The following is a 26,079-nucleotide window of genomic DNA, read 5'->3' on the forward strand; positions in this document are numbered from 1 at the left end:
CACATCTCAATTTCTTCTGTAGGAAAAGATGTTAAAAAGAATGCAGAAAACCAAGGTTATTCAAGTGCAGCATCGTCTTCGCTCAAAAATGCAGAAAACCACTATGTATTGAAAAACAAAAAACGCGTATGAAAGAAGGAAGAAACTGATGCATAAAACCACAAAACAGAAGAAGAGAAAGGATAAATAGAAAGAAGATGAAATGTAAAATCATATTACATTTCAAAAAAGTATATTGAATATAAAGACTAAGCGTATCATAATCTGAATCAACACAATGAATCATAAAGCAACGTATTCTATTCTGGGTTGACATGAATTGGGACAATCAGTGATGACCAATTTAAACCCAGATTTACAGACTAAAATCCCCTTGCACACCATCTTCAATCGTGGTAAATTATTTACATACAAAGTAGTCAACGTAGGGAGTGTAGTTTTGATACCATCATCATAACTCTCTGCAAATATCTGTTCCATTGAATTGCAGTTCCATACAGATAGAAACTCCAGGTTTTGAAGTTGTGGCACTAAGCTTGGTGTCAGCAACGTCTTTATTTCATGACAATAGCTGATATCAAAGCGTTTGAGATCAGAAAAGATGCCTATCAGGGACGGAAGTGGCATTAAATTGGCAATATCTTCCTGGCAGATCGCAATTAAACTTTCCAAATCATAAAGACTCAAATATTGAAGGCTTTCGATATTAGCGCATAAGGAACAAGACAAACAAAATAAGCTCTTTAGGTTTCTGCATCCATAAAGGGAAATATCCGTCAAATGCTTAGGACGATTTGAGGACAGAGGAGCACAAAAGCATTCCCATTGATGATTGTTTTCTACAGATAATATTGCAAGGTCTCTCGGGAGGGCATACCACAATTCTTCGCAGTCTCCAATGTTTCTAGTTCGAGAATCAAATTCGATTTGAGTTTCTTCGCGGCTAGAAGGCTCCCAATGCCCTTCGTCATTCCAATAATGGATAAGATAAGTTTGAGGTCCATAGCCCCTGTCCAGGGTTTCTCGCACATAACGGTTGAGGTTGAGGCTATCCCGGACCACAAACGTTCCTGAAAAATATTCAAGCATAGTCATCCCCTCTACATCTTCTACACCTATACCTGGACAACCCCCAAGATTCAGGTATTGAATATTGGTCAAATTAGGATGAAAACTTCCTGGTACCAACTTCAACTTGGAATTCATGGACAGATCTAGCCATTCCAAGTTCATTAGATTTTCCAAACCTTCCGGTGCTGCTTCGATGGAACAACATGAGATCTGCAATCTTAACAATGACTGTAGCTCCCCCAGTGGAGGTATATATTCCAAATTTAAACATTCATTGAGCGTTAAAGAAGTGAGAGACCTCAAGTCACACAGCGAATGAGGCAAACATGTTAAAAAAATATTTTGTGATAAATCAAGTGTTGTTAGAGCATTCATGTGTGTGAAAAAACACCCTGGAATATGTTCAATCAAATTGTCAAATAAAAGCAAGGTGGACAAGCGTGGGCAATTAGGAGAAGTGCCCTCTGGAATTTCTTTTATTCTGTTTTTAGCCAGGGAAACTGCTTCCAAATCAATTGTCCATTCCCGTATGTGAGGTATCTTCTCCATATTTTTACTACATTTTACCATCATCTTACTGCCACTCTCCTTCAAGATATTCCAAGCCATTTTCCTCACCAAACCATGCATTACTAATTCTGATTCCCTATCCAAAAATAAAGAATGGTTTATGAGTTTATCCACCATGACATTCCCCTCATCAAATATTTCATTCCAACTCCTCTTTGCATTCAACAATCCCCTCTCAACAAGCTTCATAATCAAATCATCTCTTTCCAAATCATTAGGTAGCAATGCACTATACAAGAAACATTTTTGCACGTCCTTTTCAGTTAAATTATCATAGCTTCGTCTTAGTACACTTAAAACTTCTTCCTGCATCTCCACTCCCATTTCCAATGTGTCAAGTTTATTCAGTACGTATCTCCACCAATGAATGTCAGTTTTTCCTTTCATGAATCGAGCAATCACACTGATTCCAAGTGGTAAACCATCACATTTCCTTACAATGTCTCTTGCAATATTTTCCACTTCAGGGGGAAGTGTTGAAGGTGTCCCACGGTGTCCATGTTTTAGCAAAAACAACTCCCAAGCTTCATCAAAATATCTACTTAAAGGGCTCACACTTATCATATTAATTGATTGGCAATCCATCTGTTCAAACACATGTTTCAAACGACTTGTGATGATCAATTTAATACCCTTTACTTCAAGAGGAATTCCCACCTTTTCTAGATCAATATATTTCCAAACATCATCCAAAATAAGTACTATTTTTTTTCTTTTTTCTAACTCTGATACTAAAATCATTGCTCTTTTTCTCTCATCATCTCCGTAAAGCTTTACCTTTATTATTTCTGCAATTTGCTGTTGCAATTTGAAAATGGTGAAATCATGGGAAACAGTGACCCATAAGACATCATTGAAAGTTTTCTTTCTTTTTATCTCACTCTGCATGTAAGTTGCTAGGAATGTTTTTCCCACTCCCCCAATTCCATATATGCCAACAGTCAAAACTCTATTATCTTCCAGAAGCTCCCGAATCTTCCTAACATTTTCCCCAAATTCTCTGCCAATAAATTCATTTGACAACACCAAAGGCTTCTCTTCCTCGTACTCTTCCACTTCTTCAGTCAAGCATTCTATTTCCTTATGTATTATTTCAGCCAAATATATTTCTTCTTCTTGCACATAAAAAGACCCAAACTGATTCAGTGAGTTTTTTATATCAATAGCTCTTTGTTTCATGTCCTGCAGTCCGTCCAACCATTCATCAACCTCTCTCTTTCGCTTCTTGCCATGTGAAGCCAACAACTGTAATCGTGTGTGAATGTCTTCTTCTTTACTTGTCAGATCGGATATAATCACATCTAACTTCCTTTGCAAAGTAGTCAAAGTACCATTAACAGCTTCATGATCTGTTTCATTGTTTTGGTGAAACTTCATTTAGAGTAATGACATATTTAAAGAAAAAAAAATACAAATACATTTTTAAATACAAAATCTAATTAAACAGTATTTTTTTTGTTGACTTTTCCTTTTATTTAATTGTTGGATCGAAGTTTGAAATATATATTACTTTATCAAAATAATATATATATTTTTTCAGCAAAAATATTTAATTAAAATTATTAAATTTTATGCTTTTCCTCGATATTTTTTTTTAATTTTATTATCAATATTACTTGAGAGACTTGAAATAAACAAAAACTAGCCCCTAAGAAATACTAGTATTTGATATAAAATAAACAAAAGTTTAGAAATGATTAAAAAAAATATAGGAACTAAAATAAAAAATTTAATCAAAAAATTAATTTGCCCTGATAATTTAAAAATAAAAAACCTCAAATAGTTGTGCTGTATAACTTCAACACACATAAAAAAAATGTGTGGTTAATTTAAATATATATATATATATATATGTTCACATTAAAAAATTTAAAAAATATAATTAGTTTAAAATACATATGTTGAAACACCAAATTCTTCATTGAGTGAAATAATAAAATTGACCACTAATTAAGAATTAAAATAAGAAAAGGTAACATATCTCTAGAGACAAATAACATTAAAATTGATGATTGAAAAATAGAAATCAAACTACCTTGTAATAATACAAGCCCAAGAATGAAGGAAAGAACATAAAGACAATAAATTTGTAACAAAGTTACATACCTCCTAATAATGATGTTGATCCTGTAACCATTTCATGGTTAATTGAACAACCACCAACAGTATCAGTCATTTCCTCAGCCTTCTCTGACAGATTATAAAACATGATTAAAAGAAAAAAAATACATATTATATAATAAAATTGTAGTATAAAAGTACAATATAAATAGTATAATTTGTTTGAAATAATTAGTATTCTCAAAAACTATGACTGTATAATGTGACACTAAAAATACGTTGTTTAGAGGATTTTAGTTTATTCCTTCGGTTAAGTAAAAAAATTTATTCATGTGCTTTAACTCTTGAAACTCGTCTCTGAATTTCAGTCCACAGTGCTCGCACTTCAAGCGATCATCTTCTTCTTCAAAAACTTGATTCCATTACTCTTCATCTTTAGGTCTACCCATTGTTATTATATTTTCCTCTACCCAAAAAATCAAAGCTAATTCTTGCTCACCACCTCAATGACTGAGAGTTTAATCAAAATGTCAATGAAAATTCAACAACATGGTATTTCAATTCACATTTCAAATTCAAAACACTCAAAACTCAGTTGTAAAATCCTAATTGGTCAAGCCAAATGATACTTAGGGACATGATGATCCTGCACATAAATCGTTTATACTGCGGTAGGTTGTACGGTAGGGTTGTAGGTAACCATTCACAGCATTATGAAATACAAAATTAGATAAATAAGGAAAAATAGTTTTGCTGGGATGATGGATAAATAATGGAAGACAAATTTTCATTGGAAAAACAGAGGAAAAAAAAGAATTACCGAGCCCTTCTTCCAGGTGGTGGTTGATTACTGAATGCAGCAACTTATTCTCTTCTAATATATGAAATTATGTTAGAAAATGTAGGAGTGATTTGAGAAAGAAAGAGCAAAAATGTGAGAAATGCATTTGAAGTTGGGTATTATATAGGTCGTTTAGGGTTTAGAGGGTTCGACTCGCTTATCGTGTTTCATAATTTAATTTTTTTTTAAATAACAAAAATATTTTTAACTTTAATCATATTTAAAAATTAATAAATATTATTAATTTATTGTACAATCTATTTTTAATTCAATTTATCTAGAATATTTCATATATATTTTTAATATATTAAACTTGATTTAAGATGAGTTTCTTTTTTTATAAAAAAAGTTAGTTTTAATTCTTAAGCTTTATTTATGATTTTTTTTAAATAATACAAAATTATTATTTTAAAAAAATAAGAACATATTCTTTACTATAATTTTTTAAAGAATATATATTCCAATTACAAATAAATAAATATATATATATACTATTATCTTAAACCATGATTTTTATAGTCAAAGTAATTAGTATTGTAATTGAAATGATAATTTAAAACTTAATTAAAAGTTAATATTAAAATTATATATCATAAAAGAAAATTTAATACAAGTAAATATTCAGTTGATATGAAGCAAGAATTTTAAATAATTTTTATATACATATTTAAAAAAAATATTAATGATCATTTTTGGTAGAAGAGAATTCAAGTGACTAAAATAGGAAGGACTTTTCATATATCTAATTTTTTGCTGCGTTTGCCCATCTATGTATTTTTAATGTCAAAGCACCATTTTTGTAATTTTTACTTGTGTAAAGTGTCCACTCATTTTGATGCTCAATACAAAAAGGTTGCATAAACTGTGATTTTATGCGGTGAAGTATTACAACTTATACATGGTAACATGAATAAATACATTGAATAACATAATTTACATGAATAATTTTGTAATTTCAAAGTCCTCTTTATCAACTGCTTCACTCAACAAAGGCCGAGCCTACAAACAAGTTTTTCTTAATTATTAAACTCAGCAGTTGATTTATATTTGCATTCCCTTGCCTTGTTCCTTTTTTATAATCCATACAAAATGCATGTGATTTACAAACGTTCCTAAAAAAACATTCAATTATCCGAAGCTTGGCACATTACACAAGTTAAGGGCATTACCACTCCTCTTCTAAATAAGCTTGTTCTTGTAGGCATTCTATTCAAGATTATTCTCCAAGTTGTTGTCAGTACATTTGGAAAAGTTTTGGTCTGCCATAGGTTCTTGAAAATACTATTATGGGAACAACTAGCATACTTAGCTAGGCACTCATAAGCAGATTTTACGGAGAACTCCCATGATGCATCACTTACCCATGTCTGGATATCCTTAACCTCCTTATTAAATCGAACCTTAGAAATATACTCTAACATTTTCTCTTCTTGTGATGCTTTCCATTGAAACTTAACCCTCCTCCACCTAAGCCTCCATCTCCACTCAGAATCCTCCCACCCTCCTACCTCTTCCACATTCTTCCCTTGATCCAACGAAAGAGAAAAGAGCCCAGGATACTTGGAGATGAGTGTGACACCACCACACCAAGCATCCTCCCAAAATCTAGCCTTATCCCCACCTCCCACTTTCCACTCTATCGCTCCTCGAAACCAACCCTTTTCTTCATCCTCTTCGTAGATTTTACATAAATCTCTCCACCATCGTGACTGGTACTTCAAGTTAATCTTACTACAACTATACTCCACACCATATTTAGATATGAGGATATTTCTCCACTTCCCCTTTTCATCGCTCAAGAGTCTCCACTTCCACTTTGTCAAGTTCGAAGCCACCCATCAAAGACAAACACTCTATCCAGTATACTTTTTGATGAGTCGTTCGCTTTGAACCAAGTAAACTTCCTATCCACAATCGACAACTCTACCAAAAAGTTCTTATCAATAAAATTATTGAAGTCTCTGATCTCTTTGGTATGACTTCCTCTTTCACTAGTACCTTTCCTTTCATTAACACTTCTAACTACATTGAATTCGCCGCAAAAACACTAAGCCGTGTTTTGATTTGTACTTCTAATATTTGACAAATCCTCCCACAAAACGACCTTCTCATTCATATTACATAGTGCATAAACATTAAACATCAAACATCGCGCATTTCATTTTAGTTTTGAGATGTTGCCCGTACATAACAATAAAACTCCTTCCCTCCACATGACTATCACAACAAAAAGCTTCTTTATATATATAATCAACGTACTTTCAACTCCTTTTGTACATTCATATTACATTGTTATTGTTGGATAATTAGCCGACAATAAAGAATGGTTTATGAGTTTATCCAACATGACATTCCCCTCATCAAATACTTCCTTCAAACTCTTCTTTCCATTCAACAATCTTTGTCAATAAGATTCATGATCAAATCAATTTTCAAATAATTAGGTAGCAATGCACTATACAAGAAACATTTTTGCACGTTCTTTTCAGTTAAATTATCATAGCTACGTCCTAGTACACTTAAAACTTCTTCCTGCATCTCTACCCTCATTTCCAATGTGTCAAGTTTATTCAGTGCATGTCTCCACCAATAGATGTCAGTTTTTCCTTTCATGATTCGAGCAATCACACTGATTCCAAGCGGTAAACCATCACATTTCACTACAACATATCTTGCAATATTTTCCACTTCAGGGGAGTGTTGAAGGTGTCCCATGGTGTCCGTGTTTTAGCAAAAACAAGTCTCAAACTTCACCAAAATCATCAAAATATTCACGGAAAGGGCTCACACTTATCATATTAATTGGCTGGCAATACATTTGTTCAAAACACATGTTTCAAACAACTTGTCATGATCAATTTGATACCTTTACTCCAAGAAGAATTCCCACCTTTTTTAGATCAATATATTTCCAAACATCATCCAAAATAAGTACTATTTTTTCTCTTGTTACTAACTCTGATGCCAAAATCATTGCTCATTTCTCTTTTTCTCTCGTACAAACTATCATTAATTTTAATTAGTTATAGTCGCTCAATCATCAGTTTTAACCATAGTCATTGTATCATTAGTTATAAGTTATAATCAAACCAGTTATAGTCGTTCTATCATTAGTTATAAGTTATAACCAAATCAGTTATAGTCGTTCTATCATCGGTTATAACTAGTTATAATTGCTCTATCATCCTTTAAAGAATAGTATAAGAATGATGGAATTGAAAAGTGACTTTTGAATTTATAGTTTGATCCTGTCACATGTGGATTGACTTCTAAGTTGGGGACGATTACATAGAAACAAAGTTGTATTGATTTATATTCTATAGAACACTTTCAGTGGTTCATAGAATAGCTCAAATCCAAATGCCAAATTTTAACTGTCCAAACCAAAGCTGTAACGATTATGAAGAAAGCAATCATCCCACATACATTTTGTGAATTCTCTCCCAAATTGAGATGGTCATGCTTTGTGTCACTCTAGGGATCATCCTTGAAAAGCCTTATTACAATTACCTAGATAAAGAAATGCCTAGCAAAAAAATGAAAATGAAAAACAACTGAATCATCAAACCTTACTAACAATTTCCTTGTCTTGGTTTTCCGTGTCACCTTCTTCAATGTTCATACTCTTGTACCAGCGAGCACAGAAGAAGTAGAGCACAAAGTCAAGAGCAGTTAGTATTGCAATGAGGAAGAAAAACCTATCCAGGTGCCCCACATTCAAGTTATTGGGAATCCATCCTGGATTATCACCTCTTTCAGTGATTCCCGCGACCATGTACACCAGTGTGCTACTCACATAGTTTCCAAGGGAAATTGATGCCATGCAAAGTGAGCTCCCAAAGCTTTTTATGCCATCTGGTGCTTGCCCGTTAAAAAACTCCAACTGACCCACATACACTAAAACTTCTGAAGCACCAACCAGAACATACTGCGGAATTTGCCAAAATATAGTCAAAGAACTAGCCTTTTTCCCAGGTATAACGTGCTTGAGCCTTTCAATCTCTGTGACACCAGCTGCAATCATAGATAGCATTCCAATAATTAGGCCAACTCCCATTCTTTGAAGCTCAGTTAGTCCCCTAGGATTGCCAGTGAAACGTCGTGCCACAGGAACAATGATATAGCGATAAATTCCAGTGTTTAAAAGGACACTGCAGATATCAAACACTGACATGCTGGCTGCTGGCAAGTGAAAATTTCCAATCCTGTTGTCCATCACATCCCCTTGCTCCACAAAAAGAGAAGCCATTTGCGTAAACACCACCGAATAAATTATAGTACATAGCCAAACTGGTAACATTCTCAATACACACTTGGCTTCTTCAACTTGAGTTACGGTACAAAGCCGCCACTGATTATTCTTGAGATCATCTCCATCTTTCTCCGTTATCGTTGCTGCCTTGTCCATGAATCTGCTCAACATCAACCAACATGAGCTAAGGATGTTAGTTTGTTAGTTTCAATTCCACACAACCAAAAGTACTGTAAAGAACACAATCAAAATAGTTAGTTGTTTTACTCAATGACATCACCTCAAATCATTGCTGTGCATAATCTTTCTACTGCCTTTTATGGCAGATTCTGGACCATCAACCTCATAAAGTTGGTCTTCCGTGCTGTATTGAACCTTACACTTTCTAAAAGCAGCCACAAAAACCTGAGCTACCCTTATCACCGGATTCCCGTATGCCTTTACATATCTATATTTCTTATATCCTGCCAAGTACGAAACTAAAGCAATAATAGCTGAGGCCAAGGATACCAAGAAACCCATTGTCCACATCCCTGAATCCTCATAGTATACTAATATAGTATTGGAGAACAAAGATCCAACGTTGAGGGCAAAGTAAAAGTAAGAGAAGAAAGCTTCTCTCGAGTCCTTATGTTTTTCGTTCTTCTCATCGAATTGATCTGCGCCAAAGGTTGCTAAGGTGGGTTGGTGCCCTCCGTATCCAAATGCCACTAGATAAATGGACAAGTAGAACACACCAACACCCACCGATGATGGTTCCCTGCATTTTGTCTCTTCATTGCCACAACCAGCTGGGTTGATCAAAAATCGCCAAGAAGTCAGGGACAACAGCCCCAAGCCCTGTTCATTCATGTTCAACGAGCATATTTAAAATTTTGTAGTATTATTAATTTGTTGGTAATGGCAAAACAAGTGTTATATAGGAAGATGAATTCAAAAGAATGCAGTACCACAACAAAAATGATCTGAAAGATTGAGCAGGTTAAGTATCGACCCCAGTAAGAATCACTGAGAAAGGCTCCAACTAAGGAGAATATGTAAACGGTTCCGGTCCACTTGCTCACATTGTTGGCAGCCTCAGCACTATCTTGGTGAAGGACTCGTGTCAGAAACAAAACCAAGTTCACTCCAACTCCAAAGAAAGCTAGTGTGGCCAATGCTTGATTCACTGCATTTGTATTCAGTGCAATGTTAAAGTATTCAACTTACTTATGTTTTGCCATTCATTTCTGATTTTTCTAAAGTAGAAAGTGGATTACAATTAACTCATCATTTTTCAGTACCTAGCAAGATAATTGTAGTTTTCCACCCTCCTTTACACTTCTTATCATTTGTGGGTGACTGTCCTATGTAGCCATCATTTTCTCCACTCACCTGTTTTTATTTAGAAAGAAAGAAAACATTATAAATAACAAATTTAGCTCATAACCCTTTTGCCATTCATCAAAAGAAATCTACCTATCTATCTATGATATTATTGGTATGTGTATTCAGTTGTGACATGAAATATTTATGCAGAGAACCCTTCCCTTTGTTTTTTATGAAAAAAGAAACTAAACTTGATCGACTAAGAATAACTGACCTTGATTGGCTTGGCAGTGTGTGAATTGGCGATTCCCGGTTCCATCTGCGTCATGAAAAACTCTGTTTAATTCTTCAATAAAGCTAAGATTTCTCTCAAACACCTTATCTTTCAATAAGTTCTTCAGTTTTAAGACTTTCAAGTATGAAAATCCACTATCCTTGGTGTAGTTTGTTTCTAGTAGTTTTTAGAATCCTAAAACAAGATTTATTAGTTCGCTTAGCTAATTTGTTTATCTCCATAATCTTCGTGTTTGTAGATAAGAAACCAAGTGAATTATTAAGGATAAGAGAATCATTTCTCTTCAATTATGAATAAGCATAACAAAACAGGTGCTATATATGCTACTCTTCTTTAGAGTCACAAAGAAGGAAAATACATATACAACACCACGATCTGCATATGGAAACAAACAAGTGTTAGTGTTGTTGGCTGCCTTATACATCAAACAAACCGAAACATACAAAAAAAAAACTTCAATAAGAGCGTTTTACTTTAGAAAAAAAATTGAGTGCTAGAAATACTAACAATAACATAAAGTTGTATTGTGGTGTGATGAATAGTAATAAATAAGTAGAAAGTGTAACCTTTTACGGAACTTGGTGACAGAAAGAATGAACTGTTTAGGAATAGTGTCAAATTCTGGTGAAGGGGAAGAGCAATAAGTAACAACTACAAAGGAAAATGTTCCCGGAGAGTATGCCAGATTCAAATTCTTTGTCATTTATGGATCACAATCAAGGATGTCAGCACTTCCTTCTCTCAATCTAAACACTCATACACACAATGTTTATCAACACTGCAACTCTAGTGACCAAGAGATAGAGGGAATTAACACTGCACTATGGTCAGTAATGCTGTATTTAAACTGTATAGTCCTAGCATGTGTGGTGAACGCCAAAGATGTTAGATATACTGAATTACTATAAGCCAGGACAAATGATATGGTGGATTTGTTATTGTAACTGAATTACTAATTCAGGGACCAATTTTCTCTCCTCCTACCTCATTTTCATACAATTTCTGTTAAGATTTTTTTATTGGACTTGTTGATTGCTTAAATTGTTAAATGAATATCTAAAATTGGATTTATAATTTCTAATATCACTTATAACAATATTGTGCTAAAAGTAAGCAAACTGGTTATGCTAGAAGTGATTCAAAAGGGTGAATAATTTAAACCACTTGAATAAAATAGTGCTTTAAATAAAATTTATTTATCAGCATATTCTAGATGTTATAAATTTCCAGAAAAAGTTGTTAAGGACATCAAATATCTACCACCCTTGAAATATTAATTAATTAAAATCTTACTATTTTTTTTGTTGTTGTTTTTAATAATTCTGTTACAAGTTTGATTAAATTTCAATTTTGAATATGAAAAGTGTTTGATGGGATAAAAGTGAAGATGAACTTGAGGAAAAGATCCAATGAAGATGAACTGGAGGAAAAGATCCAATCACTTTGCAATATTTAGTTTTGAATTTAAAAATATTTTTATGTCTGTATTCCTTTTGAAATATAAAATTAAAACATTTACAAATATCTCCTCTCATATATTTGAATTTTTGGGATTTTTATTATTGATTATCTCTCTTCGCTCTTCCTCATTTTATCTTTCTTCTTTCTCAAATCTCGAAACTTCACTCACATGACTATCATGTTATATCTCACATACATACTCTTTCATTCCACACATTTCTTTATCCGTCCCAAAATACACTTCTAAGCACAGCAGATTCCTTATCACTCACTTCACTTTCTTATTTTTCTCTTCACGTTAGTATTGTAAGCCATTTTCCTCACCAAACCATGCATTGTTACGGTCAGATAATTAGCCGACAATAAAGAATGGTTTATGAGTTTATCCAGCATGACATTCCCCTCATCAAATATTTCCTTCAAACTCCTCTTTCCATTCAACAATCCCATGTCAACAAGCTTCATAATCAAATCATCTTTTTCCAAATCATTAGGTAGCAATGCACTATACAAGAAACATTTTTGCCCGTCCTTTTCAATTAAATTATCATAACTACGTCGTAATACACTTAAAACTTCTTCCTGCATCTCCACTCCCATTTCCAATGTCTCAAGTTTATTCAGCACGTATCTCCACCAATGAATGTCAGTTTTTCTCGAGCAATCACACTGATTCCAAGTGGTAAACCATCACATTCCCTTACAACATCTCTTGCAATATTTTCCACTTCAGGGGAAAGTGTTGAAGGTGTCCAACCTTGTCCATGTTTTAGCAAAAACAACTCCCAAGCTTCATCACAAAAATAGTGAGGGAAAGGGTTCACACTTATCATATTAATTGGCTGGCAATCCATCTGTTCAAACACATGTTTCAAACGACTTGTGATGATCAATTTAATACCCTTTACTCCAAGAGGAATTCCCACCTTTTTTAGATCAATATATGTCCAAACATCATCCAAAATAACTACTATTTTTTTTCTTTTTTCTAACTCTCTTGCCAAAATCTTTGTTCTTTTTCTCTCATCATCTCCATAAAGTTCTACCTTTATTTTTTCTGCAATGAGATTTTGTAATTTGAAAATGGTGAAACCATAGGAAACAGTAACCCATAAGACATCATTGAAAGTTTTGTTTCTTTTTATCTCACTCTGCATGTAAGTTGCTAGGAATGTTTTTCCCACTCCCCCAATTCCGTGTATGGCAACAATCGAAACTCTATCATCTTTCAAAAGTTTCCGAATCTTCCTAACATTTTTCCCAAATTCTCTGCCAACAAATTCATTTGACAACACCGAAGGCTTCTCTTTCTCGTGCTTTTCCACTTCTTTGGTCAACCATTTTATTTGCTTACGTTTTTCTGATATGTCAGCCAAATATATTTCTTCTTCTTGCACATAGGAAGACCCAAACTGATTCAGTGAGTTTTTTATATCAATAGCTCTTTGTTTCATGTCCTGCAGTCCATTCAACCAATCATCAACCTCTCTCTTGCGCTTCTTGCCATGTGACTGCAACTGTAATCGTATGTGAATGTCCTCTTCTTTACTTGTCAGATCGGATATAATCACATCTAACTTACTTTGCAAAGTAGTCAAAGTACCATTACCAGCTTCATGATCTGTTTCATTGTTTTGGTGAAACTTCATTTAGAGTAATGATGTATTTAAAGAAAAAAAATACAAATACATTTTTAAATACAAAATCTAATTAAACAGTATTTTATTTGTTGACTTTTCCTTTTCCTTTTATTTTCAGCAAAAATATTTAATTAAAATTATTAAATTTTTTCGATACTTTTTTTAGTTTTTATCTTTTTACTTATTAATTTTAGTCATTTTTTTTATTTTTATTATCAATATTACTTCATGAGATACTTGAAATAAGCAAAAACTAAGACCCTAAGAAATACTACTATTTGATATAAAAAAAAATTCGTAGAAATGATTACAAAAACTATAGGAACTAAAATAAAAAATTTAATCAAAAAGTTATTAGCCCTGATAATTTAAAATAAAAAAAGAGTAAATAACTTCGGTTATGCTTTACAATTTCAACACACATTAAAAAAAAGTGTGGTTAATTTAAATATATATATATATATATATATATATGCATATGCGTTCATATATTCCAAGAATGAAGGAAAGGACAAAAAGACAATAAATTTGTAACAAGTTGCATACCTCCTGTTGATCCTGTATTTGAACCACCACCAACAGTAAGAGTCATTTCCTTAGCTTTTCAGTCACTTCAATAAAACATGAGATTATAAAACATGAGAGGATTAAAAAAAAACAATACATATTATATATATATATATATATATATATATATATATATATATATAAACTCTGAGTGGCTATTTATGTTTTTCTTATAAGTTTTTTCTCCTAAAATTTGTCATATTTGATATGGTTATCATTTAGAAAAGTCTAAATTATATTAAACACTTCTATATAAGAAAAATGTATTTTTAATCTGAAATAATAAATTATTTAATGGTGAAAAGGATAAAAACAATGCCATAAAATAGTTAATATATGATAAAGAAATAATAGTGTTATATAAAATTGTAGCATAGAAGTATAATATAAATAGTATAATTTGTTTGAGAGGATTTTAGTTTATTCTTTGGGCAAGTAAGTAAAAGAATTTATTCGATCTGAAACTCATCTCTGAATTTCAGTCACAGTGCTCAGTTCAAATTCAAAACACTCAAAACCAGTTGTAAAATCCTAATTGGTCAAGCCAGATGATTAGAACATGATCCTGCACATCAATAGTTTATACTGAGGTAGGGTTGTAGGTAAACCATTCACATCATTATGAAACGCAAAATGTAAAAGAAGGAACAAAAATGTAGGAGTGATTTGAGAAAGAAAGAGCAAAAATGAGAGAAGATGCATCTGAAGTTGGGTATTGAAATGCACCCTATGCTATTATTATATAGGTTGGAATAACCAGCATCCATTAACTTTGATTTACAAGTAAGTGAGTTCCAAAGTATTATGAAATGCAAAATTAGATAAATAAGGAAAAATAGTTTTGCTTGGATCATGAATAAATAATGGAAGACAAAACAATAATTTTCATTGGAAAATCAGAGAAAGAAAAAAATAGTTACCCAATGGAGCCCTCTTCCAGGTTTGAGAATGTAAGAGTGATTTGAGAAAGAGAGCAAAAAATGAAAGAAATGCATCTGAAGTTGGGTATTATATAGGTCGTTTAGGGTTTAGAGGGCTGAACTCGGTTCAATATCGTGTTTCATAATTTAATTTTTTTTAAATAATAAAAATATTTTTAACTTTAATCATATTTAAAAAATAATAAATATTATTAATTTGTTGTATAATTTATTTAGAATATTTCATATATATTTTTAATATATTAAACTTGATTTAAAATAAGTTTGTTTTTTATAAAAAAAAGTTAATTTTAATTCTTAAGCTTTATTTATGATTTTTTTAAATAATACAAAATTAAATTTTTAAAAAAATAAAAACACATTGTTTACTATAATTTTTTAAAGAATATATATTCCAATTACAAATATATATATATATACTATTATCTTAAACCATGATTTTTATAGTGAAAGTAATTAGTATTTTAATTGAAATGATAATTTAAAACTTAATTAAAAGTTAATTTTAAAATTATATATCATAAAATAAAATTTAATACAAGTAAATATTCAGTTGATATGAAGCAAGAATTTTAAATAATTTCTTATATACATATTTTTTTAAAATATTAATTATCATTTTGTGTAGAAGAGAATTCAACTGACTAAAATAGGAAGGACTTTTCATATATCTAGTTTTTCTTGAGTTTGCCCATTTATGTATTTTTTATATCAAAGCACATTTTTTAAATTTTTTTTGAAAGTGTTACAAATCATACATGGGTTACATGAATAAATACATTGAATATCATAATTTACAAAGAATAGAAAGGGCCTCTGCAAGCAACGTGATGTTAGGAAAATGAGAACAAAAAGAGTAAAAATGAGATTTACACTATAGGACATGCTCCACCAGCAAACTTGTCTGTGTTGTGTGCATCAATCAAAATTTGTGCAATCCATGAAGAGTGAGTGAATCATGTGATGTGACTCAAACGTTCCAAGGTCCAGTTTTGTTTTGGGAAAACATTGTTGTTGAGTCCTGATCTCTACTCCTCCAGCTACTCTGAGACTCATTGAAGATACTTGAACTATCTTGGCTTCCAAAAGCCATTCTCCTAAACATTCTGATTTGTGCAGATTGCTGTGCAGAATCGAACACCGAACTCTGCCCAGGTTTCATTCCATTATTCAGATCCGTAAACTCGTCCAAAGAATCTAAAGCTCTCACCACCTGGGAAGCAGCAATGTGCAAACCATACACACTTAGCATCTTCAAAATCACAACAAATATACGTCTACATGCTGACCTGCATAAAATTACCTGACTCATGCGTGGCCTCTTCACCGACGAGTGGCGTACACAGGCGGCGGCAGCCTCAATCATCCGGAACATTTCGTTTCTATCATAGTTCTTTCCCAGTCTTGAATCCACCAAGATTTCAAAGTCCTCTTTATCAACTGCTTCACTCAACAAAGGCCGAGCCTACAAACAAGTTTCTTAATTATTAAACTCAGCAGTTTGTTTATATTTGCATTCCCTTGCCTTGTTCCTTTTTTATAATCCATACAAAATGAATGTGATTTGCTACTATTATGTGAAAAATAAAGTAAGTACAAGCTCTTATAATTCATCACTGCACAAAGAAACACAAGAAAAAATTGGGCTGTTTGGTTTGCTCTGTGTTTACATTCCCAGAATAGATATGAACCTTTCAGGCTTCAGTAAATTAAAAAACCTATGCATAATAACAATAACCAAAGCAATTATGTGACTCACCCATTCAACCAGGCTCTCATCACCAATTGGTTGAGATGCATCTACAGGCTTCCGACCTGTAATTAACTCCAACAGCACAACGCCGTAGGAATATACATCAGACTTTTCCGTTAATTTCCCACTTGTTGCATATTCTGGTGCCATGTACCTGTCAATTCAGACCATTATTCCCCTTAGGTATACTCACAATAGGCACAGTTCATACTTAACCAATATCCAAAAGACTAAAGATTTATATGTCATAAACACCCTAAAACAAAGGCATAATAGATCAAAGATCAATAAATAATATCCACACAAGATACAGTCTGAGAGAAAAAATTTAAGGGCTAATAATAGGATAAGATTCCACTGATAAACACTAAATTATAATATAGACAAAGATGTAACCTACCCAAAGGTTCCCATTACTCGTGTTGTCACGTGTGTATTTGAATCTAGTGCCAATTTTGCAAGCCCAAAGTCCGAAACCTGATGATCAAATCATACAATAAAAATGTCACAACAATGAAAATAGTCTAAGAAGCTGATGTAGCACAAGCTGACATTTAAGTGTGAATCAATTTATTTAACTAACTTCATAAAAAAAAAAATTCAAAATGTACTCCCATCAGAGGTACAGGTTAAAGAAGTAGCTTACTCGAGCTTCATAGTTGAGATCAAGAAGGATGTTTGACGACTTAATATCTCGATGAATAATGCGTGGATGGCCTGATAAATTAATTAAATTGAAATAAGAAGATAAACAATTTATTATGCTAAAAAAATCAGACACATAAAGTGTAAAGAACGTAAGTATTTATGAATGTGCAATCAACAATAATGCAACCATGTCTGATGAATAGTGGTAGCAAAATTTCTAAAGATTCAACGTACTTCTTTTAAAGAAAAATATATATTTTAAAGTAAAGACTCCAAGCATTGAAGGAGCATGCAGTATCATGGAAAGAAACACCTTGTGTTCCATGGATGATAACTGTATACTCGAGAATACTATGAAAAAAGAAGGAACTTACAGTCTTCATGCAGGTAAGCTATTCCTCTAGCTGCACCAGCAGCAACCTTCATTCTGGTAGGCCAATCCATAACTGGTCTATTTTCATCTGAAAAAAGAAATTAAATTTACTGGTCAAGTTTTTTATCAAAATTTAGGTGAACTATAGACCACATGATGATGGGAACTTACTCAACAACCTAATTGAATTGTAAATTCAGGTGCAACCACAATGGTGATAATAATAAATTCATGGAAAAACAATATATTAAACGTTTCTACTGGCACAGTAAATACTTAGATTAGATATATTATCCAATATTTTTCAGCATTTTTTAACTTTGCTACTAAGCAAATTAAAAATAATATCAAAAAAGGATTTAAATCATTTGTCATCAAACAAATAAATGATACTTATCTCATAGCCCATCAAAAGGGATATCAAACATGTAAACTTCACAAGGCAGGGAAACACAAGTAGAAATTTGTTTATAATATAGTAATCAAGGACTTTTTTCTTTAAAACTTTTGAATTATGTGTGGGCTGTCTATGTTGTACAAATTTAAGAAACAACTCTAATTGTTCACACCTTGTTTTCTACACCCCTTTCTAAAAAGGGGTGTCAAACACTCATTCAAACTATGCACTCAATATGTATTTATCTTACCATGGAGATGGTAATCAAGAGTATTGTTGGGAACATAGTCATATACAAGCAATCTCTGATGCTCAGATATACAGTAACCAACCAAGGAAACCAGATGACGATGATGTACACGGCTAATAATCTCAACTTCTGCCCTGAATTCACGTTCCCCTTGCCCACCACCAATTTTGAGCTGTTTCACAGCTACTTCTCTTCCATCTACGAGCAAACCTTTATAGACACAACCAAATCCACCTTCTCCCAGCAAATTTTGTGCCGAAAATCCATTTGTAGCTTGGATAAGTTCTTCATACGTGAACCATGATCTTGAGCTACTTACTCCACCTGGTTCTGATGGAGAATACACAAAATCACTACCAGAGCCACTACCTGCTACAAAGTTGGCTGGAGAATGTGGCCTCAAGAATAAGGTACCTAAAAGAGAATACCAATGATTTAATACGTAAAATTGTAGCTGAATTAGGAAGTTATTAGAAACAAATACAATTGCTAAGTGCCATGCAATTTAAACATAATGCAACTAAGCAAAACTTTTCAGAACAAAGTCAAACATCAAATATCCTGCTTAATTATCTTGATCAGCTAAAATTTGTTAAAAATAATGTAGAAACCAAACTTGCCCAGACAGCATGGAAGTTTGAACCAATAAAAGGCTTCAAACCTCCCAAAACTGTCAGTCTGTTGCCACTACCCAATTCTTGTGTCATGCAACTGAGTTTACGGTTCAATTAATGAAAAATAAAGACATTGTTAGTGTCATTGATTTCATTTGAACTGGCAACAGAGCAAAAATGGAACAGTATAAAGGATTGCAGGGTAAAAATGGCTGCTATATAGATCAAGATGCAATTTCACCTTTATAGACAATTGAAAAACCGTAAACTAAAACCACCCCTTTTCAAGCATCAGATTAATCGTATTTCCCTGAAGATGGAAAGCTACAGTATAATACGTAAAATTATTGATACATAGATTTGCAAAATCAAATAAATGAACTCCACTGTGAATTAAGAGAAATTGGTACATGGTAATGAATATTGATACATTAACATCGGAGTTGAGGTTTTGAGTCTATGATGAATATTTTAAGAACCAGAGTTTGGGACTTCTCTAATTCATTATTGAAGTATCCAGGAACCAGAATCCATTATATCTGAATTATCTGATTCAAGTTTAACGAATATTGGGGAAATCCTTTCGTATTTATCTCAATAAAAACAATCAAGGTAAACAACAAACAACATGCAAGAACCAACAAGATTATATTCCCAAACCCTAACAGTTTGTAATACATAATGCAATACCTGAATTGTGGGATGAGGTAAATGGAGAAGGAGCAGCATAACCACCTCTTGATCCTTTTTCTTTCTTCTTTTTCTTCTGTACAAACCACACGGCCATAACAAGAAGGCTGAGGACAAAAAAGCCAACTACAATTCCAATGGCGACGGATGCTCCAGCATTTAACCCTCCTGAATCTGAAGGTGTGTTAGTTGTAGCTATATTGTTAGAACCATCATTAGTTGGTCTAGCAGTAGGTTTCTCAGTTGGAAGAGACGGCAGTGGTACCGGTGGACCCCCAGAGGCTGTTCCATTGGTTGGGGGGTCAGGCAAAGAAGCTGGAGGTGAAGATCCTGAAGGGAGTGAAGGAGGAGTTGATGGCAATGTGGATGGAGGGGGAACATCAGAAGAAGGAGGCTTAGGAGGAGATTGAGAAACTGGTGGAGGGGGTGCATGTGAAGGAGTAGTTTTTGGAGGACTTTCTTTCTGTGGAGGAGTACCGGTGGATGGTGGCCTTGGAACATTTGCTGGAGGAGGAGGAGATTGTGAAATTGGTTGAGAAGGAGGGGAAATTGTAGCGGGAGGAGATTGGGGAGGGGGGGAACAGTTGGTGAAGCTGGTGGAGACGAAACTGGAGGGGAAGGTGGAAGCTCAGCTGGAGGAGGAGCAGTGGTGGTGGCTGGTGGTGGGGGGGAAGATGTTACAACTGGTGGCGTTGGAGATGCTGGTGGTAATGGTGGTGGAGAATCTGGTGGGGAAGGAGGGGGCAGAGTTGGTGGTGATGGAGAAGATGGTGGAGGAGAGAGTGAAATGGAAGGAGGAGGGGTTACAGGCACTGCCTGAGGAGGTGAAGGAGGTGGAGCTGAAGGGTCAGAGGGGGATGAAGGAGCAGGGGAATCAGGTGTTTGATTGGGCTGGGAAGAATTGGGAGGTGATGGAGGGGTGGAGGAATTGGTTGGAGAAGATGAAGAAGGTGGTGGTGATACAATACCACCAAGTACTGGAGGCACTGCAACAGGGGAAGCATTTGGAGAAGGGTTGGTTGAAGACATCACTGCACAAATCTTCCCTCAAAAACAAAATGCACTAGCTAAACACTTCCATCACCCTAACATTCCAAATTCCTAACCTTTCCAGAAACAAATTCCAGATCAAGCACCAACTTAAGATCTCAATTTTCAGAACAACCCTTCACAAGCAATGCTCAAATTTCTTCAGAGAGAGAAAAAAAAAAACATAACCACCAAACCCAAACCCTTAAAAAAAAACACTTAACTTAGGCAAAGAACAAAAAGTCAATACCCTCAAACAACTTTCAAGAAAGCTACACTTTAGTGAGGTACAACAGCTGACAAAAAGCAAATTCACAGTGGGGAAAAAGAAGTCCAGCGCATGAAACAAAACCTTTTTGCAAATCAAGGAGCATCTTCCTGCATTATGACCCAGATGGGTCACTGGTCTAACCCACTTGAGAGAGGCCAAAATACAGCATACCCATCTCAGCAATGAACTAAAGATGCAACCTTCAGCGATATCTGGAAAGAGGGTGCTTGCAAATTGCACGTATGGTTGGACATGCGCAACGAAGGGAAGGTTCAGAACTTCATAGGAAAAAGTTTATTTTGTGGAATATGAGAATAGTGGCACACATAAACAGACACAGAAAGAACACCCCCACAATAAGTGCAAAGGAGAACGTGGAGACGACTTTCAGAATTGGCTCCGTTTCACACACTCTCTATGTCACTCCTTCACTCACCTCACATGCACTGCAAATGGGAAAATGTGGTGTCCCAATAGAAAATTCACAAAACGCAATCATTAAACCATGTGATGTTATTTTGTTTTCACTTTTTTGAATTCGAGGGACCAAAGTGCTTCTGACGTTGTACGCTGTCACTTTATTTTATTAAAGAGAAACCCCACTAACTCATTGAATTGGTCAAATTTATTAAACCTATTACATCAATTTACATTCCCTTTTTATTTTTAAAGTTTCTTTTGTAATTTATATTTTAATAAATTTTAAACAATAATAAAAATATACTAATAGCATTGTTTTAACACTTTTGATACTTTTTTTAATTGCACTCCTTTATTAACAAAAATCATCATAAATTATAAAATAAAAGATCAAACTTACAAAACTTGTGACTTTTAATAATCAACAGTTGAATGAACATTAGACTTTGTAAGAAAGAACTTGTAAACTCTTCTCTTGATATCATATTATAAAAAGTTTCCCTTTTTAGGTGGAGTTTCTCATTGAACAGTTCTAAGATTCTTTACTATTTTGGTGAAGACAAAATGTCCTCTTATGCTTAGATTTTTTCACTATGTTGGTTCTAAGAATAATACTTCAACCATATCTCTTTTGATGGACTGAAAAATTGAAAGAGTATCTCTAAAAGCTTTTATCTATAATCATGAACTAATCAATAATTTTATTTTTTTTGTAATTATTAATTTTCCCTTTCAGCACTATTGTAACTTTTTCATTAAAAATTTTCATCAGAAAAATGATTTGATTATATATAGTTGGAGAGTAGTGGCATGGAATGTTGCAGTTATTGGGTGTGATTGAGTTATGGTTGGCATTAAATATTAAATATTAAATATAAATTATAGTAAGGGAAAAGAAGAAGCAAAGCAAAAGTATTTATTATTGTTGGAATAGTCAGAAGCTGAAGTTTATTGTATTGAAATGTGGTTGTTTGTTGGATCACATTGTTGTGAAGCTCATCATTTCTACCAAAATCCATAGACACTGCAAGAGTGGAAATAGTCTTAACAAAGCACAAAATTCTTCAAAGCTAAGTTTATAGTTTGTTGAGCTGAAATATTTTAAATATATGAATTTCTTGCTTCTTGTCCCATTAAAAAGATGGTTAATGGCTTAGACTTAGTTGCTCTTTTGCCAACTTTTCAATGTGTATAGAGAAAATAAAGGAAATAAATATATTATTACTTAATCTATAGTACAGTTTTTTTTTTCATTGGATTATAATTATTGTGTAAATAGATAGTCAGATTTTTAATCAGTGAGATAAATTAATTGGATTATAATTTTTTTTTCTTGTGGACTAAAACACACACCCAGTCCAATTTGGGCTACACCACCAAAACTGAATTTTAATACAATTTATCAATTTAGGATATTTCTTCCTGCACTCCATTAATTTCTCAAAAAATATTATTTTACTTTTTAAAAATGTTTTTGGATTATTTTTTCAGAAATTTATAGAATATCTCTCTCCAAAATTCATGAAATGTATTTTGAAAAATGATTTTAAAAAAGGAACATAATATTTGGAAAAGATTTTCCAAAAAGATTTTCAAAATAAATTTTTTGAAACATAGGTGATATAGAATATTTTTTTATCCTTTTGTTTCTTGATTAAGGGAACATGGATCTTGTTCATTAATTTTGGATATTCTAATTTTCTTTCTGATATCATATTACGAAATGAACTTTAAGCCTAACTTAATCCTATAAAATTGGCTCATGAGGTGGTTTGCACCCACTTATATACAATGAAATATCCTAATCTCTAATAGATGTGAATCTCCAACATTGTTTATTATTTTTAATTAATTTTTATAGAAAATTATATATTTAATTAAAACATCTTTAGTTTTTATGTGTTTATGCAATTTTTTTGGTTTGTTTGCTTTCTAAGTTTTTTATGATTAAATGATGTGACTTTGTATAGTATGAGATGTGAATTGTAAAGTTAAAATCAAGACATGGTATTTTCAAGAAAGGAAATACTGTTAAGAAGTGCATTGACTAGTAATGCATTTAGAAAGAGGTATAGTGACTCGATTGATATAATGAAATCATATCATATTCAGGTGTTAAGTGTTGAAGGAGGTTCATGCGATTCTATCTAGGGCTTGAAAAAGAACTTGTTCTTTCCTAGATTAATTTTGTCATAGGAGGTGAGTTGAGATATTGAGATTTTTATGTGCATAAATGTGTGAATTCACAATGAGGTAATATGACATGTGCAAATATTTGTTTTTAAGTTAATACACGAGTCTTCAAAAAAAGTAAAATTGGGTGAGGGAAAGTCTGATGTTGATTATGAAATTTAATAGACCAATTGATTTCTTTATATGAGTATTCATGAATTTATGTGTTTTAATTGAAGTTCTATTTATATTAGAAGTTTTAAAAATATTTAGGTTATCATTTAATCAATATGATCCGTACAAAACAAATAATCATCGTACAAAATAAAATATGATTCGTTATTAATTAAGATTTTATTAGTCTTAAATTATTTACCGTTAGTATTGCATTAGAAATCAGTTTAAAGGACATTTAGTATTAATAGTTTATAGCTTACAATAATTATAATTTTATTATATATATTATTGAGATAAATTAAAATGTACATATCAAATTAACAGTTTTGCAATATTATTCAATTACGTTCAATCACTTTCTCTTATATTATTTCCTTCCATTAGTTTCTACATCCAGTTTCGGGAAGGCATGCAGAAGACAAGTGACTTTTCTTTATCATACCCTCTTTTCCCTTCTTTTCACACTAAGCTTGTCCCAGACTTTAACGTTTTTCCTTTTGACTCACCTCTCTCACCAATTCCTCTTATTACTACCAAATCATGTTTTCGGTTGTTCAATTGTATAAATTAAATTAATAATTTAATCAATGTGATTATCGTACAAAATAAAAGGTAAAAAGTAATTAAAATTAATATGATTCAACTAATATGGTCATCATACAAAATAAAATATTATCATACTCCTATAATGAATAGAAAAAAAAAATAGTTTAAAGATCATATGATTTTTGAAAACTAACCATAGCATTAAAATATACTAATTTTGAAGAAAAACTATTCTTCTTAAAACGTGGAGATAAAATTACAATCTAAAAAAATTCAAAATAAAATTATAAAGAAGTTTATCCTAAAATATTTATGAAATTTATTTAAACAAAAATAGTTGGTAATATCTCATCACATCTATATGGTTCTCACCAACTTTGATATAGTATATTAAGTTTTTAAAGTTATTAAAAATTAATAATATTTAATTACCTGTTAAATTAGTCAAGAATTTACATATATTTTAAACACCTTGCAATTTATTCCTACAAAGTTGACTTTACTAAAAAGATATTTTTCATTAAAACATGAGAATATTCCAACCAATCTCATTTTAAATTTAAGCAATATTCTAATATCCAAAAATAAAAAATAATATATATATATTTTTTTTTGTGAGTTAAATTTACAGAGTGTTGCTAAATTGTGAGTTAAATAATAATTTGATAGAATAATTCTATTAATAAATAAATTTATAATCGTCGAATACATGTGTAAGCCTGCTTGCGAGTTTTGTTTTATTCTCGCAATTTGACATTTCCTATTCGCATTTATCTTATCTCATTTACTTTACATTCTTTAAAAATAAGTTGACAAGAATAAATCATGAACTTTTACTTTCATTTCAAATTTGGTATTAACTTTATAAAATATCTTAAAATATTTATGACTTTTACTTAAAGATTATTTACTGGAATGAAGTTCTAAATATTCTGTAACGACAAGTTTTGCTATTTTTTTAAAATGGAATGGATAGCTATCATTATCAATTCTTCCCCATAATACAGCCATTATAAAAATATCTTATTTGTTTAACCCACGTGTTTAGCTATTCCAATTTAAGTACTGTGATGTTAAGTTTGAGTACACATAAAATTAATTGTAAGAATATCTTGTTAAAAGAGTTTTTTTTAATATAATACTGATAAAAAAAATTATAATTGAAAAGTATTACTTATATAGTCGAGTATTCAGAGCACATATATATATATATTAAATGAATATTTATTTTTTAATACTTCATTTCATATTTAAAACAATATAATTAAAATTGAAATCTGGAACTACTATCTCTTTTCTTAAATAGTTACATTCCCTTATAGCTTTTCTTTGGAACTTCACATTATTTTGGATGCCAAACAATATTTTTCAATTTTTTAATTTGAGAAGAGGAAAAAGGAGTTTGGGAAAATCGCAGCCCTTATTCAGACCAAGATGGGCCGGCCCAGGATCCTGGTTTGCGCTTCTGAAGTGAAAATTTCAGGACATTTGCGCTATATAATTTGGGCTGTTTCTTCCTGCACCCTAATAAATGTCTTCCTGCACCCCATTTTGAAGAAGATTGTTTTATTCCTTTTAAAAATGACTTCCATAGTGTTATAGAAATCCAGAAATAAAAAAAATGTGTTATAAAAAAAAATATTCTGGAATAATTTTTTGTCTTTCGAATTTCTTATTTGAGAAACACCCCTTATGAAATCTATATTCCACAATCATTCCAAAAGAGTAATTT

General features: G+C 32.3%; 4 protein-coding genes across 4 annotated transcripts; all 4 read right to left on the reverse strand.

Annotated features, from left to right (window-relative positions):
* Positions 1-215: 215 nt before the first annotated feature.
* Positions 216-4,638, reverse strand: LOC137825927 (probable disease resistance protein At4g27220). Its single transcript, XM_068631740.1, has 3 exons — positions 4,523-4,638; positions 3,748-3,831; positions 216-2,990 (listed from the first exon to the last, which is right to left on the reverse strand). The coding sequence occupies exons 2-3, from the start codon at positions 3,815-3,817 to the stop codon at positions 283-285; spliced, it is 2,778 nt and encodes a 925-aa protein (XP_068487841.1). The 5' UTR covers positions 3,818-3,831; positions 4,523-4,638; the 3' UTR covers positions 216-282.
* A 3,122-nt stretch (positions 4,639-7,760) lies between these two features.
* Positions 7,761-12,459, reverse strand: LOC137823465 (protein NRT1/ PTR FAMILY 7.1-like). Its single transcript, XM_068628610.1, has 5 exons — positions 12,184-12,459; positions 10,079-10,169; positions 9,746-9,963; positions 9,076-9,635; positions 7,761-8,955 (listed from the first exon to the last, which is right to left on the reverse strand). The coding sequence occupies exons 1-5, from the start codon at positions 12,457-12,459 to the stop codon at positions 8,106-8,108; spliced, it is 1,995 nt and encodes a 664-aa protein (XP_068484711.1). The 3' UTR covers positions 7,761-8,105.
* Positions 12,273-15,109, reverse strand: LOC137825928 (disease resistance protein RFL1-like). Its single transcript, XM_068631741.1, has 3 exons — positions 14,987-15,109; positions 14,046-14,110; positions 12,273-13,480 (listed from the first exon to the last, which is right to left on the reverse strand). The coding sequence occupies exons 2-3, from the start codon at positions 14,089-14,091 to the stop codon at positions 12,480-12,482; spliced, it is 1,047 nt and encodes a 348-aa protein (XP_068487842.1). The 5' UTR covers positions 14,092-14,110; positions 14,987-15,109; the 3' UTR covers positions 12,273-12,479.
* A 661-nt stretch (positions 15,110-15,770) lies between these two features.
* LOC137823966 (proline-rich receptor-like protein kinase PERK8) lies at positions 15,771-21,599 on the reverse strand. Its single transcript, XM_068629366.1, has 8 exons — positions 19,733-21,599; positions 18,429-18,842; positions 17,783-17,869; positions 17,407-17,477; positions 17,161-17,237; positions 16,767-16,914; positions 16,311-16,472; positions 15,771-16,220 (listed from the first exon to the last, which is right to left on the reverse strand). Exons 1-8 carry the CDS (start codon positions 19,827-19,829, stop codon positions 15,978-15,980), a joined length of 1,299 nt encoding a protein of 432 aa, XP_068485467.1. The 5' UTR covers positions 19,830-21,599; the 3' UTR covers positions 15,771-15,977.
* Between the last annotated feature and the right edge of the window lie 4,480 nt (positions 21,600-26,079).

Source organism: Phaseolus vulgaris, chromosome 8, assembly GCF_000499845.2.
Source record: "Phaseolus vulgaris cultivar G19833 chromosome 8, P. vulgaris v2.0, whole genome shotgun sequence".
NCBI lineage: Eukaryota > Viridiplantae > Streptophyta > Magnoliopsida > Fabales > Fabaceae > Phaseolus > Phaseolus vulgaris.

What these genes read in the sequence shown, in the direction of transcription:
- LOC137825927 (XM_068631740.1), bottom strand. Translation starts at nt 3,817, where the DNA reads ATGACTGATACTGTTGGTGGTTGTTCAATTAACCATGAAATGGTTACA. An exon ending in ATCAACATCATTATTAGGAG is followed by an intron (nt 2,991 to 3,747) that starts GTATGTAACTTT and finishes ACAATGAAACAG; the next exon opens with ATCATGAAGCTGTTAATGGT.
- LOC137823465 (XM_068628610.1), bottom strand. Translation starts at nt 12,459, where the DNA reads ATGGGAGTGGAGATGCAGGAAGAAGTTTTAAGTGTATTACGACGTAGT. An exon ending in AACTACAATTATCTTGCTAG is followed by an intron (nt 9,964 to 10,078) that starts GTACTGAAAAAT and finishes ATACAAATGCAG; the next exon opens with TGAATCAAGCATTGGCCACA. An exon ending in ATGCACAGCAATGATTTGAG is followed by an intron (nt 8,956 to 9,075) that starts GTGATGTCATTG and finishes GATGTTGAGCAG; the next exon opens with ATTCATGGACAAGGCAGCAA.
- LOC137825928 (XM_068631741.1), bottom strand. Translation starts at nt 14,091, where the DNA reads ATGACTCTTACTGTTGGTGGTGGTTCAAATACAGGATCAACAGGAG. An exon ending in AAATACAGGATCAACAGGAG is followed by an intron (nt 13,481 to 14,045) that starts GTATGCAACTTG and finishes ACAATGAAACAG; the next exon opens with ATCATGAAGCTGGTAATGGT.
- LOC137823966 (XM_068629366.1), bottom strand. Translation starts at nt 19,829, where the DNA reads ATGGCCGTGTGGTTTGTACAGAAGAAAAAGAAGAAAGAAAAAGGATCA. An exon ending in CGAGTAATGGGAACCTTTGG is followed by an intron (nt 16,915 to 17,160) that starts GTAGGTTACATC and finishes CTGAATTGACAG; the next exon opens with GTACATGGCACCAGAATATG. An exon ending in AGAGGCCACGCATGAGTCAG is followed by an intron (nt 16,221 to 16,310) that starts GTAATTTTATGC and finishes GCTGCTTCCCAG; the next exon opens with GTGGTGAGAGCTTTAGATTC.